This window comes from Nelumbo lutea, chromosome 2 (assembly GCF_056320005.1).
Source record: "Nelumbo lutea isolate HS-2025 chromosome 2, American lotus-T2T, whole genome shotgun sequence".
Lineage (NCBI taxonomy): Eukaryota > Viridiplantae > Streptophyta > Magnoliopsida > Proteales > Nelumbonaceae > Nelumbo > Nelumbo lutea.
Genome location: NC_142685.1, coordinates 10101627 through 10116004, shown reverse-complemented (window position 1 = coordinate 10116004; position 14378 = coordinate 10101627). Strand labels below are relative to the sequence as shown.

The following is a 14378-nucleotide window of genomic DNA, read 5'->3' as shown; positions in this document are numbered from 1 at the left end:
CTTTCAAGTCAGCTGCAGTTGAGATGCTTTAAATATTTCCAGAAAACCATACGAGCACTATTTTATTAACTTTCGAACTTGAAGTTTATGCTAACATACCAGCATGGCCCTCAGTTCTGAAATGAATACTAAATAAGTCAAGGATTTCCAAAGGTTTGACAAAGTATATTTAGCCTACATCATCACATTCTCCCTTGTAACGTCTTCTCTTTGTCCTTTGGCTTTCTCCCTGCCACTAGTGGTCCAAGTGAAGATCATGTGTCCTTTGAGGCCCTGATTATGTTTCCACAGTTGGAGTGCCAAGTGTCAACTTCTCTCCCATATCTGAATTACATCACAATCCTCTAAAACTAGGATATGTCCATGTATCGCATGGTTATCCCTAAAACTGTATGACACCTTAACTGTATGGTTGAACAATACAATTTTATGTCAAATTATGCTCCCATACAGCATTATCAAATCTTGGTTGAAAAGAGATCCCTTGGATCCCATGAATTTGATCCATGGTTCAAAACAACCTCTTTGGCAATCAACTTGTCAGGCCCAGAAGACATCAGAGGTGTGGCCCAAGGCCAGCTTAAACTGTATTGATTCAATGTAATAAAATTTTTATAAGGGTGGGCTTTTGTAAGGGGATACTGTGGAAAATCAGATCTGAAAACTCTCTCTCTTCTCATTTCTTCCCCATCTTCTTTCTTCCCTTTCCCTTACTCTGTTTCAGGAGGGTGGTTCCTCAAAAGGACCCTGTGTTAGGCAGCCCAAACACAACTAGGGAGCCTTATGTGTCCACAAATCAAACAACCTCAAAGAATGATTTTCTTTGAAGTTTTTCGTGGATTTTTTTTGTTTTTCCTAAATTTCTCTTAAAAAATTTTGATTCTACTTAGGAAACCTCGTAATCCTCTATCTCAATTTTGGATTAGTACAAGTCTTCAAATATAGAGAATTGTTCTCTAGGTTGAGATTGATGTATCAATTTAGACAAGAGGTGGACACTGTAACTGTAGGGAAGGGTATAACACTGTAATAAAGACTTCTTACAAGTCTTATTCTTCTAAAGCTTAGGAAGGAAGGGAGGATGCTTGGTGACCTTCTTGTGTGTTGAGACACCATCAACCAATGTTTTCAGGTGATTTCTTGAAGCTAGAATGGGTGTAAACACCATTGAAGATCACTAAACCCGTGAAGATTCACAAGAGATATTCTTTCTAACTTGCAATTGAATTTGAATGGGGTAATTGGGGATTTTGCTGCATAAAGATGTTTTAGTCCGAAAGAAGATATTTCTAGGGTAAGGAGATTTATTCTCAGGAAGAGTAAATGACATCCTTCTTTGAAACAATTTTGAAAAGCAGTTTTCACCCCCTTTCTCTAGGAATTCTTTCAAGATCTTATTATAATAGTATGATTAATTCAGACCTGCCCCCAGTTTGTTCCAATCTGAATCATATACACATAATAGCCATTATTTATTAGCATCTGGTTTGAAAATTTTATTTGACTAAAAAAAGCTGTGGGTTTGACTTTTGAACCCAAGCAAAGATATTTTACTTTATTTATTTAAGAATGGATCATATCTGAACTTTATCTGAATTGAATCTTGACATCTGTTTGTATAATAGGATCGAATTTGGATATGCCTAGATATATCCAAGTCTGACCTCTTGACAGACCTAGAAGGCTCTGTTGGCATTAACTATGTATCTTTAAGCCTTTTTACCCTGCTCTTAATAGTTAATGACTGGACTGCAGTGGTCAGTTTCAGGAGGTTACTTCACTATGGTCCTTGGTATTGTATGGTGAGTCGTTCCCATCAACCATAGTTTTAAAATTTAAATTCATCTCAACTTGTCATTGGTGGAGTTTTTCTTCATTGTTTATCTTCTTTAATCTTGTTGAGGATTTTACAGTTTTTGTTACTTGATTTTATTTGTTGTTTGTTTTGTTAGTAAGTGGAGACCACAGCACACTATTTGGAAGCTTTTAGAGTAGTGTTTTTTATGTTTTATTGAGTGTTTTTGTATCAGCCGCCCTATAAGGGCTTATCAGTCATTGTACACAGTTTTTATTTTAAGTATAAATACTAATGGAAGAGGGTGGCCAGATCTGATTGTCTTCTCTTCCTTTCTTCACTCTTTCTGTTTTTCTCCTCTCGCAAAACTTCTTCTTTTCTTCCTCTTCTACAGTTTTTTTTATTTCAGCAAATTTCTACTAATCTTTCCAATTAATTCAATATATAGCATGTTTAAACAGGGTTTTTTACCATCTTTAATGTATTAAAAGAAACTGAGTTTGGTATTTCCTTTGGATGAATAATGTGGTACAAGTAAAGGGTGTCAATCTTTGTTTGGTAATTCTTTCATCACTTTAAATTCTTTTTTACTTATCTATGTTCTTAATTACACTGGTATGTTCTTAAAGAAGTATTGTAAGTGGATTCTAGTGATAATATAAACCAATTGTTTGTAAAATTTACATAATTCGGTATCTACTATTTTTCTAACAAAGGATATTGCTCTATTTGGCTTAGTATTTTGACCTTTGATCTTTCCACAGTTACCTTTTATCCAGAAAATATTGGCTGGAAAATTATATTTAAATTTCTTTGCAGGGTGAAATGGGTCGAAGAAGTGGTGGTGATAATGTACTGGAAAGAGAAGGCTATGCTGTTTCAGCAGGATCTGCATTGGGGCTTGTAGCTTTAGGTACAAAGGTCTATGTGTGACTGAGTTATTTGAATTTGAAATATACAACTATAATCAGCTAAGTTAAATTTTAATTGAAGGTCGAGGCGAAGATGCACTTGGCTTCATGGAGACTATGGTGGATAGGCTTTCCCAATTTGCCGGTGTCAAAGAATTTCATAATGTATGCTCTTCATGACTCATTCCACCCCGACAGAAAAAAAAATTCCTTGTTTCTTTTCTTTTCCTTTTCTCCTCTTTCTATGCTGATTAATGTGGTATGAATTTTGAATCCATTAATCTGTTGCAAGTTTTCAGTGGCAGGAAATATGACTTTCTGTAACTTAATCTATCCATTTTATGGTACATTTAGATAGGTCTTCATATATTTTTTAAAATATATGATTTTTTGCATTTATCAGGAAAGATCCCTTGTTGTGACACCATCAATAGATGAGCATAATCGCTGTTCTGGTCAGGTACTAAGCTTTTTGCTTAATTGTTTTTACTCCCTTCATAAGAAATGCTTTTCTGTTGGTACCATTTCTGATGGATGCGTTCCACTGTATTATGGTCCTAGATGATGGATGGGACAACTGTCAATATTGATGTTACTGCTCCTGGTGCCATAATTGCTTTAGCTCTAATGTTTTTAAAGGTATTTTTTCTCTAAAGAAATACTGTATTGTATGTTTCCAACAATAATTTCATTATATGCATGATATCCCAATGTTCCGTTTCATAAATGCTCATCTCCATCCACCATAGTTTTCCAAAAGAGCCATGCTTTTGATATTTTCCAGATTTTCTGTTTTAACCAGCTCTGTATTACAGACAGAATCAGAAGCTACAGCATCTAGGCTTTCTATCCCTCATACCCATTTTGAATTGCAATACGTAAGGCCTGATTTTATAATGCTTCGTGTCATTGCACGGAATTTGATAATGTGGAGCAGGTAAAAGCATTAATATAAACTTATCTGTCTAGTTAATCTACATTCCAAGAACTAGACTTCTCACATATTTTTACTTTTTTTTGGTGATACAGGGTTGAGCCATCCAGAGATTGGATTCAGTCCCAGATTCCTGAAATTGTGAAAATAGGCATCACGAGCCTGGACAGTGAAACTGATGACTATGATGAAATGGATGCAGAAGCACTGGTTCAGGCCTATGTGAATATAGTAGCTGGAGCTTGCATATCTGTTGGTAATTTTTAATTATTATTTTTGAGCTCCATCAATTTCAGCATTTTGTAGATTATAATAGTATGGGAGGTATTTGTATGTCACCAGATCCAGTTTTTGGTGCATGGATAATGTACACTAATGGTTTTTGTTTTCATCAAGTGAATGGTTGCTAAATGTGTATGATTATGAAGCAATTAAGATGAACTATTTTCCTAGTACTATGATGTCTGACTAAAGACTGCTAGATATTTTCATATGCTAATGCATTTATACTGTTAGGGGCCATTTCTTGGTGTCATAGTAAAATCTTGGGGTGACAAGCATGAACATTCAAGTGTGAGAACAGTGACTTTGTGCAAGAAAAGGGGATTAAGTTTAGGTTCGTATCCTTCCAAGTTTCCTGATAGCTGGGACCATCATTGTGTAATGGCTGTTCTAATGTATTTATTACTCTTTTACCTTGAGAATTATTAGAAATAGTTACATGAGATTACAATTTTTCAGTTGGTGTTTATCCCCTTATTGTGTATGCTCTGCAAGGCTGATGGTGAGAGTTGCTTCCACCTTTTTGTTTCTTGCTCTTTCACCACTTCTATTTGGGATTGGTGCTTTTCTTTGTTTGGTGTAGGTGGAATCCTCCAGTGGATGTACAAAGCATTTTGACCACAAAAAATGCCTTGAGTTGGCCAAAGAAGAGAGGGAGGCTGATGTGGAGTTGTACAAGGGTTGCCATCCTTTGGGCAGTATGGGAGGAGAGAAATGCGAGGATATTCTTAGAAAAAGAAAGAAGTAAAAAAGATGTCATTGAAACAGTTAAAATAAGAGCAGTACATTGGTTGAAGTGCATGGAAAGCTTCTCAAGTATATCAACAAATGACCTGCTGAGGAATTGGAAGGAAGTGGCGGACTCCTCTGTTTATAAAACATCTGTTAGTCATCAATGGACTCCACCAGATAGAGGTTTTGTAAAATTAAATTTTGATGATAGCAGCTTGGGTAATCCAGGACGCTCAGGCATAGGAGGTGTATTTAGGGATGGGGGAGGGCAAATTCATTGCATTATACTCTGGGTCAGTTGGGGAGGGGGACTCTTTGAGAGCAGAGGTGATGTCTGTGGTTGAAGGCTTAACAAAGGCAAGGGCAATGGGAATTACTAATTAATTGTGGAGGGTGACTCAAAGTTGGTCATCAATTGGTTACAAGAAGAGGAGATGAAAATGTGGCTCTTCACAATGAAAAGAAAAGAATCCAGTGGCTAATCAGAGGCGTGGGTCTAAGAATTGGATGGGTTAAGAGAGATGCAAATTCTATAGATGATGCATTAGCTAAACAAGGGGTGGGGAGAGATTCTTTGTTCTGGGCACAGTTGTAAATGTTTTTGGGGTGGGTTGGGAGAGATTCTTTGGAGGAGTCAGACCTCTCTTCCCAAATTGGGTAGGGAGTTGCACCACAGAAGAAAAATTCTGAAGCATCACTCCCAAGTTAAAATGCTAAAACTCCTAGATGCTCTCCAATCTAGTGGCGAACTTTTGTTCTCAATGTATTTGTTTTCCTTTGTAGCAATATTATGTACCTTACGTAGACTTATTCTCCTAATCCAAAGACTCCTAGATGCTCTCCAACTCATACCTCTAAATAGAATTATTTCTTAACTAAGTCAAAACACCTAAGCAACTTTCTAAACCAGAAGTTTTGACCAATTACAGGTTTGAAACAGCTCTGTGAACAAAAATAGCTTCTAAAACCAATACCTACCAAGATATATTTGAACACCTGCAGTAATTCAGAAAATATAGGAAAAGAAAGAAAGAAAGGAAGAGAAATGAGAAGAGGCTTCAGCAATAGGTTGTGGAAGAAGAAAAGAAGGGAAGAGAGAAAAGAAGAGTTTGAACCTCTCTCTCTAGCCCCCTTGATCTCTTTTATTAACTTAATTCTAAAATTAAGTACAATTACTTGGATACCCTTAATGGGGCGGCCAGCACTAAAGAAATAATTAAAGAAACAAAAGAAAACCCATGACCAACAGACATAACCTTAAACACTACTTAAAAGAAATAAAAAACACTAAGGCCCATTCAGCCCATTCTCACTACACTCCCCCTCAAGCTAAGCATAGATATCAATCATGCCCAGCTTTCTTACATAATGTTGAAGCTTTGCCTTTGGAACTCCCTTAGTTAGAAAATCTTCTAGGTGCTCTTCTAATGCAATGAAAGGAAGGTGCCCTGAAGCCACTCTTTCCCGTATAAGTGTCTGTCTACCTCAATGTGCTTAGTTCTATCATGCTGAACCGGGTTGTGAGCAATGTAAATAGCAGACTGGTTATCACAATACAATACCAATGGCTCGTCACATGAAACACCCATCTCATCAAGCAGAGATCTAAGCCATAACAACTCAAAAACCCCATGGGCCATAGCCCTATACTTTGCCTCAGCTGAAGACCTAACAACCACTGACTACTTCTTACTTCTCTAGGAAACAATATTTCTGGCTACCATAGCACAATAACCTGACGTGGATCTCATGTCATCTACATTTCCTACCCAATTAGCATCTGTATATGCTTCTACCTTCATGTGGCCATGTTTAGCAAACAATATACCCTTCTCGAGGGTTCCCTTAAGATAGCATAGCACCCTTTCTGCAGCAATTGTATGTGTGTCTCTGGGAGCATGCATGAACTGGCTGATGACACTTACAACATATGAAATGTCTAGACGAGTCATACATAGATAAAGAAATTTCCCTAGTAATCTCTGAAATACTCCCTTGTCAGCTAAAAGTTCCCCATCATTAGCTGAGAATTTATGATTTACACCAATAGGGCATGGGCAGTTTTAGCACCAAGTTTTCCAGTCTCAGTAAGAAGATTCAGGCATTCAGCACATACTTCGGTTGAGAAATTAAGATTCCTTCCTTGGACCTAGCAAGTTCAATGCCAAGAAAATACTGTAACTTTCCTAAGTCTTTGATCTCAAATTCAAAACTGAGAAACTTCTTAAGAGCACTAACTTCTTCTTTATCGCTGCTAGTAACCACAATATCATCTACATAAACAATAAGGAATGTCACCAATGTGCTTCTTCTCTTAACAAAGAGGGTATGATTTGATTGAGTCTGAGTGTAGCCAAACTGAACAAGAGCATCCCTAAACCTGTCAAACTAAGCACGTGGAGATTGTTTCAAGCCATAAAGTGATTTCTTCAATCTGCACACCTTACCTTGCATCTCCTTGCCATATATACCAGGAGGAAGGGACATGTATACCTCTTCAGTGAGATCACCATTCAGGAATGCATTCTTAACATCAAATTGATACAAAGGCCAATCATAGCTCACTGGTAAGGATAAAAGGACTCTCACCGAAGTCATTTTAGCAACTAGAGAAAAGGTTTCAATGTAATCTATCCCATATAACTGGGTATATCTCTTAGCAACAAGATGGGCCTTATACCTCTCAATTGACCCATCCACATGATACTTGATAATGAAAACCCACTTGCACCCAACAGGTTCCTTCCCCGTTGGCAAGTCAACAATATCCCAGGTATTGTTTTTATCAAGGGCTTCTATCTCAGTCTTCATAGCATTCCATTTTGGTGTGGCTAAGGCTTCTGAAACAGACTTTGGGATGGGTTGAGAGGAAATGGAGGCTAGAAAGGCATAGTAGGATGGGGACAACAAGCTATAGGAAAGGTGTTTGGAAATACAATGAGTTGTACATTTCCTCTTACCGTTTCTCAAAGCAATGGGTAGGTCAAGGTTTGGAAACGAGGTTGCTAGTGGAGGAGGTGATGGACATGTCCTCTCTTTAGTAATTGAAAGTGCCTAAGACTCAACTGGAGGTGTGAGATCAACTTGTGTTTGCCTTAGCCTTTGCCGCTAGTACCACCTTTGGAGAATAGGATGAATGGTAAAAACTGGAGGACTAGTAGGAGGGGGAGGAACAGGAATGGAAGACCTCAAAGGAGAGGGTTCCTCCATGGAATAGGGGTAACTATGAAGGGCTTGACATGAGACTCAACTAGAGCTGGCAAGGGAAGGGATGAAGAAAACTATGCAAGAGATCTCTCCCCCTCAGAAGGACGATTATAAAAAGGAACCGACTCTACAAAGGTGACATCCATGGAAACAAACCGAGTGCCACTAATGGGATCAAAACAGCAGTACCCTTTCTGTGTGGAGGCATAACTAAGGAAGATACACTTCTGAGCCTTGGGGTCAAACTTATGTCTCTTAGAATTGGGATTGTGGACATAACAAGCACAACCAAAGACCCACAATGGAGAAAATCTCAACACCAGGAAAGAGGACTCCAAAAGGAGATTTTAACCCCAAGGCTTAAGAAGGCATGCGGTTAATAAGGTAAGTAGCTATTAAAACTGCATCACTCCAAAACTTTACAGGAACATGGGTAGCAAAAAGGGTGCTCCTTGCAACTTCCATAATATGTTTGTTTTTCCTCTCCGCTACTCCATTTTGTTGTGGAGTGTGGGCACAAGAACTCTGATGAACAACCCCAAACTTCTCAAGATAGGAGGTAAGGTCCTTCTCAAAATATTCCTTAGCATTGATGCGGGTGTTAAATTGAGTATGTGTTTATGGAACTGTTGCACAAGTTTAGGCACTTCAACACGAGAGCGCATAAGGTAAATCCAAGTATATCGTGAAAAATCATCAGTAAACAGAATGAAATATTTTTAGCCACCCATGGTAAATGGTAAGACCTTCACACATCAGAGTGAACAATATTAAAAGGAATAGTCGATCTTTTATTACTTGAAGGATAAGCGTTCTTACAAGCCATGAGAACTCACAAGACTCACAATGTAGACTAAATAGACTGATTCCTCTAAATAACTCTAGAAACAACTGACTCGATGAATAAAAGGACAAATGACCCAAACGACTATGCAATGTTTTAAAAGCGCAAAGCGCAAGGGCCAATTTGCGCCTGAGGTGAGAGGCGCAAGGCAATGCATGCGCCTTTTTGAACCAAAGCGCAAAAATACATAAAAAAAATGCTAAGATATAAAAAGAAATGTTAGAAAGTTCAAAAAAAAAGCCAAAAAAAAATATTAAACATAATATTAATAAGAAATATAAACTTAATTTTTAAAATTAATGGTTTAAAAAAACTATTATCTAAAATTAAAATACATAAACGTAACATGTAAAGCATATTCAAATGAAAATTTAAAAATAAAATCAAACATATAAAACATTTTCAAGTATGTAAAGCCCACAATCTCTTTTTTCCTCAACTTCATTACTTCAAGTAGCTAATGTGATGTAAAACATATTGCATTCTTGATTTTATGAGTCGCCTTTGTGCCATGCCTCTCAAGGCAAGTCCAAACAAGTCCATGTTCAGGTTTTAAATTCTTAATTCTCACACAGAAAGTAATGATTTTATAATTTTAATTGCCTTTTAAAAGATGTTTTATAAAGATCAATGAATGGACAACATTAGCAAATAGGGGGTGTGCACCAAGTGTGCGCCTTTTGAAAGTGTTGTGCCTAGGACCTATGCGCCTAGGCGCGCCTCAAGCGTGCCTTTTAAATCACAGCGACTATGACATAACATAATACTAGTTCTCTTAGGTTGTACTTGGCTTTGCCCAAGCATGTCTAACGGATAGATCCCATTCGCCTTATGGCCACTCCCAATCACCTTCTGAGATTTCATGTCCTGAAAAACACAATATGAAGGAAAAAAGGTCACACTACAATTCAGGGATTTAGTTAAATTATTAGTTGAAAGCAAATTGGTATTAGGTTTAGGTACTTGAATAACAGATGACTAAGGTTAGGACATTAGAGGTCTTTTTTTGATTAATAGCATTAGAGGTCTTAATGTCTCCCTTTCTTGTGATAGGGGCAAGAGAGCCATCACCAAGGGATATCTTATCCCAACCAAAAAGGAGTTGGTAAGAGGTGAATAACTATGAAACACTGGTCGTATGGTCAGAAGCATGATGTGTAGTGGCACGAATACCTGAGTGAGCATATGTAGAGGAAGGAGCGGCCTTTGAAGGAGTTGTAGCAGTGGACTCCAAATGATTGATTATTCGGCCATACTTCCCATACTCAGCCCTGGCAGCTGCAAGCTGTTCTCCCACTTACTTCTCTCCACCTTGTCCTTGTTCACCTTGTGAGGAGGTGGCTACATTTGCATTTCCACCTTTTTCCACCATTTTCTTTCTTGAGTCTAGCAGGAATGAGCTTTGGATGCAGCCAGCTGGCGTCTTTAGTGTGTTTAGGCTTCTTGCAATATTCACAGATGACATATGTCTTCCCAGTGTTAACCTTTGGCTTTATCTCGGCATTGGCATAGTGACCAACCTGTGGCTCGACAGTCTGAACTTGTCTTCAACTCTCCTCATTGCTCACCATAGCATTCACCTGAGACAAAGTCACTTCATCCTTTGCTAAAACATTCTACCTCACAATATCATACTCCGAGTTGAGTCCAGTGAGGAACTCAAAGACTTAATTTCTCTCCACCAACTTCCTATATGTTTCTACATCCTTTGTGCAACCCCAAACAATAGTCTCCATCAGATCAATCTCTTGCCAAAGAGATTTCAGCATAGAGAAGTAGATGGCTAAGGGCTTCTCCCCCTGTCTTAGACATCATGCTTCAATTTGTAGGCCCAAGCAACATGAAGCTTTTGGTAATAGGTCTTCGTGACACTATCCCACACTTTTGTAGTTTCCATCCACAGGTGATGCTGACTAATGTGTGGTTGCATAGAATCCACTAACAAACCCGCTACTATGTAGTTTTCCTACAACCACCTTTCATAGGTAGGATCATCCTCCGATTTCTTCTTTCTCCTAGTGATGTAACCCCATTTTCTTCTACTACACACATGTATCATAATAGATTGAGACCATGCTAAATAATTGGTCCCATCTAACTTCACAGTAGTCACAACCCCAAAATGATTCTCCACTGACCCCCCATGTCCAAACCCAGAATCCGTGGAATATTTGGTCTTTCCTCTAGTTCACTCCATTGAGCGAACGGATGCAAACGAAAATCAAATTAGGGTTTTACTAGGCTAGATTTACTGTTCTAAGCAAAGAACAACCCTTCAACCTCCCAAAATTAGGGTTTAACAGGACCTAACAAGATGGGGAGAAAGAGAGAAACTTACTGCTCCTACCAGAGGTTTCAGAACTCGGTCCAACCAAAACTGCCCTCAATAGAAATCAAAAGGCTTAACTCTGATCCCCAAGCGCTTGGTTCAAACTGTCTCTACGACTTGTAACAGGATTTCGCCATTTATTTAGGGTTTTTAGGAAAAATCTCCAAGAACCTGCCTTGGACTTCAACTAAGGATGAAAACCTCCACACAAGCTCTCCAAAAACTCTCCTAACTGGGCTGCATAAGTTGCTGATTGATCAACTGACCAGTTCTCCACACACATTATGTATGGGCAAAGAAAAGAGAAAGAAGTCAAAAGTGAGAACCCGCTCTAATACCAAGTTGAGAAATACACCTGCAGTAATTCAGAAAATATAGGAAAAGAAAGAAAGAAAGAGAGAAGAAGAAAGAGGCTTCAGCAGTAAGTTGTGGAAGAAGAAGAGAAGGGAAGAGAGAAACGAAGAGTTCGAACCTTTCTCTCTAGCCCCCTTGATCTCTTTTATTAACTTAATTCTAAAATTAAGTACAATTACTTGGATGGCCTTAATGGGGCAGCCAGCACTAAAGAAATAGTTAAAGAAAACAAAAGAAAGCTCATAACTAAGGCCCATAACCAACAAACATAACCTTAAACACTACTTAAAAGAAATAAAAAACACTAAGGCCCATTTGGCCCATTCTCACTACAAGAATTACTTCTTAACTAAGTCAAAACTCCTAAACAACTTTCTAAATCAGAAGTTTTGACCAATTACAGGTTTGAAACAACTTTGTGAACAAAAATAGCTACTAAAACCAATACCTACCAAGATATATTTGAACACCTTGTTCTTGAGTGGATGGCAGGACTATATACAGATGCTTGACCAAACACCGAAAGAAGCTAGATGCTTGGCAGCTAGCATTTAATTTGAAAACCTTGTTCAGTTCAGATGGGTACAGAAACTGATTTATAGCAAGAGAAGGGGCAAATAGAGATGAATTGTGCTGGGGTTCTGCTATAGGGGGCAGAGAGTTGTAAGAATGTGAAGATGCTTGGTACGTAGGGCTTCTATAAGCTTGTTCCTAGCTAGCTGAAACAATACATACCAAAATAAGTTCTAAAATAATACAATTCTTATTAAAACCTCAAATATCCCAAAGACAAAAAAATCCCATCTAAAATTTGTTGGATGCTTGTAAATCTACTATAACACATTCATTTGATATCCAAATCATAATCCTGGGCCTGCTGGATAGGTAATTCAATAAGTTATCAAGCCAAACAAGCAAGTTTTGGCCTCTCAAATTTAAGACACAAGTTGAGTGATAGACTTGATAGTGTGTTTCCCCTCCAGTTTCTATTTGAGGCCCAAATGACTCACAAATAATTTAGTTAGCTGTAATTAAATGTTTGCAGGGCTGAGATATGCTGGCACAAGAAATGGCAATGCACAGGAACTGCTATATGATTATGCTATCTACTTTTTGAATGAGGTATGTCATGATGCTGCTTTGCATATCTCTGATGATTGGAAATCTAAGTAGTTCCCATTCAACACTTGCAGATCAAGCCTGTATCTGTTACAAGTGGGTGCGTCTTACCAAAGGGAGTGTCCCAGTATGTAGATCGAGGAACCCTGGAGTTATGTCTACACCTAATTGTTCTTTCTCTTTCAGTGGTAAGGAGGCTTTATTATTTTTGGTTCTATTCCAGTTGCAAATAAGACTTATCAGTTTACAATCATTTATTTGATGCTAATATTTTGTAAGACCAGGTTATGTCAGGCTCCGGGCATCTGCCAACATTTCGGTTGTTGCGGTATCTTCGCAGTAGAAACTCTGCTGATGGGAATGCTAGTTATGGTATCCAAATGGCTGTAAGTTTGGCATGCCCTTTTCAGGAAAATGAAATGTACTAAATTGCAGCCATCCATGCTTAGGAACTTTCATATATTCATTTCCAGAAATACCTAATTAAACTGAAAACCTTTGTTTGAATAAAATTTCTGAACAGAACTATAATAGGACATGCCATCCCATCCCAAGCCCAACTTAATGTGGTGTATTCTATCATTCCTAGCATGTATAAATACATGATAAATAAAGGAATCTGTAGAGAGGTTTGGGAGAAAAAAATTAGGACACTACTTGTATGCTACAACCAGGATACTTATAAAAAGACAATAATACCATTAAAATATTTAAGAAATTCAACATACTAAAAGCTTTGCATGTAACAATTGATTAGAGAGAGAGACTAGGATGATTTGAGAGGGGAAGGACGGACAAGGGTAAATGTACATGTGCTAAAGGAAGAGAGGGTGATGTGGGAATAGGAGGTGGTATAGAAATGTAACCTTTAGTTCCATTTATTGTGAAAAGTAGATAAAAGATTTGTGGGGAAGTTTTGATGTGGAGGTGGGAAAGTCTGTCTTTGGTTAGAAGAGTGAAATTGACTGGCTGATACATCTATATAGGGTTAGGAATTCTAAAAACTCTTAACCTCAATGTGAACTAAACTAGGTTACTATAGAATGTAGCAAATGGCAAACCATGATTCCAATACTTAGAACCATGATCTAATATACGTAATTTAAAGGTGGTACTGTTACAAACAATTAGGTTAAGTAAGTTTTATTAGGTTATTTTAGGTTTATGGTTGAGATCAAAAGAAAATCAGTCTTTTGGGAATAAAGGACTGTTTAGAACAGATGCAGAAATCAAAATAAAATAACAGAAATCATTCTTCTAAGGAAGAGAAGATGAAGAAGATGGCGTCAATAAGGATTCGGAGTAAGAGAGTTTTGAACCTTAATCTCTACCCTTACACCCCTAACACTATTTTATTAAGTTAAACTTTGATAATTTACAAAGAGGCCCATAGTTGGGCAAGAAATTAAAGGAACATAACATAGAAAAAATAGGCCCAGAATAAGGCCCATTACAGCAAAGAACATAAAAGATAAAAAAAAGGATAAACAACCTATGGGCCATTGGGCCCATCTTCTCTACACTCCCCCTCAAGCTGAGCATAGATGCCAATCATGCCAAGCTTGACAGTATCATGCTGAAGTTTAGCCTTGGGAATGCCCTTGGTGAGGAAATCTGCTAAATGTCCTTCAAAGGTGATGAAAGATAGACATACTTCACCAGAAGCCACATTTTCTCGAATGAAGTGTCTGTCAACTTCAATATGCTTAGTTCTGTCATGTTGTACTGGGTTGTGAGCAATGTTGATGGCGGCCTGATTATCACAGTATAACATCATTGGCTTATCATGCTCAATCCCCAGTTCCTCCATCAATGATTTTAACCACAATAGTTTAGAAACTCCATGTGCCATGGCTCTGTATTTTGCTTCT

General features: G+C 37.9%; 1 protein-coding gene across 2 annotated transcripts in view; it reads left to right on the top strand.

The window, feature by feature from the left end:
• EMB2771 (E3 ubiquitin ligase) overlaps positions 1-14378 on the top strand; it is an 86099-nt gene that overhangs the window by 51998 nt on the left and 19723 nt on the right. For both annotated transcript variants that reach the window (XM_088970473.1, XM_088970472.1), the window contains 9 exons: positions 2615-2708; positions 2789-2871; positions 3110-3166; positions 3268-3345; positions 3522-3643; positions 3736-3896; positions 12434-12510; positions 12582-12695; positions 12792-12893. In XM_088970473.1, the coding sequence (XP_088826599.1) occupies positions 2615-2708; positions 2789-2871; positions 3110-3166; positions 3268-3345; positions 3522-3643; positions 3736-3896; positions 12434-12510; positions 12582-12695; positions 12792-12893 (888 nt within the window). The remainder of the gene's footprint in view (positions 1-2614; positions 2709-2788; positions 2872-3109; positions 3167-3267; positions 3346-3521; positions 3644-3735; positions 3897-12433; positions 12511-12581; positions 12696-12791; positions 12894-14378) is intronic.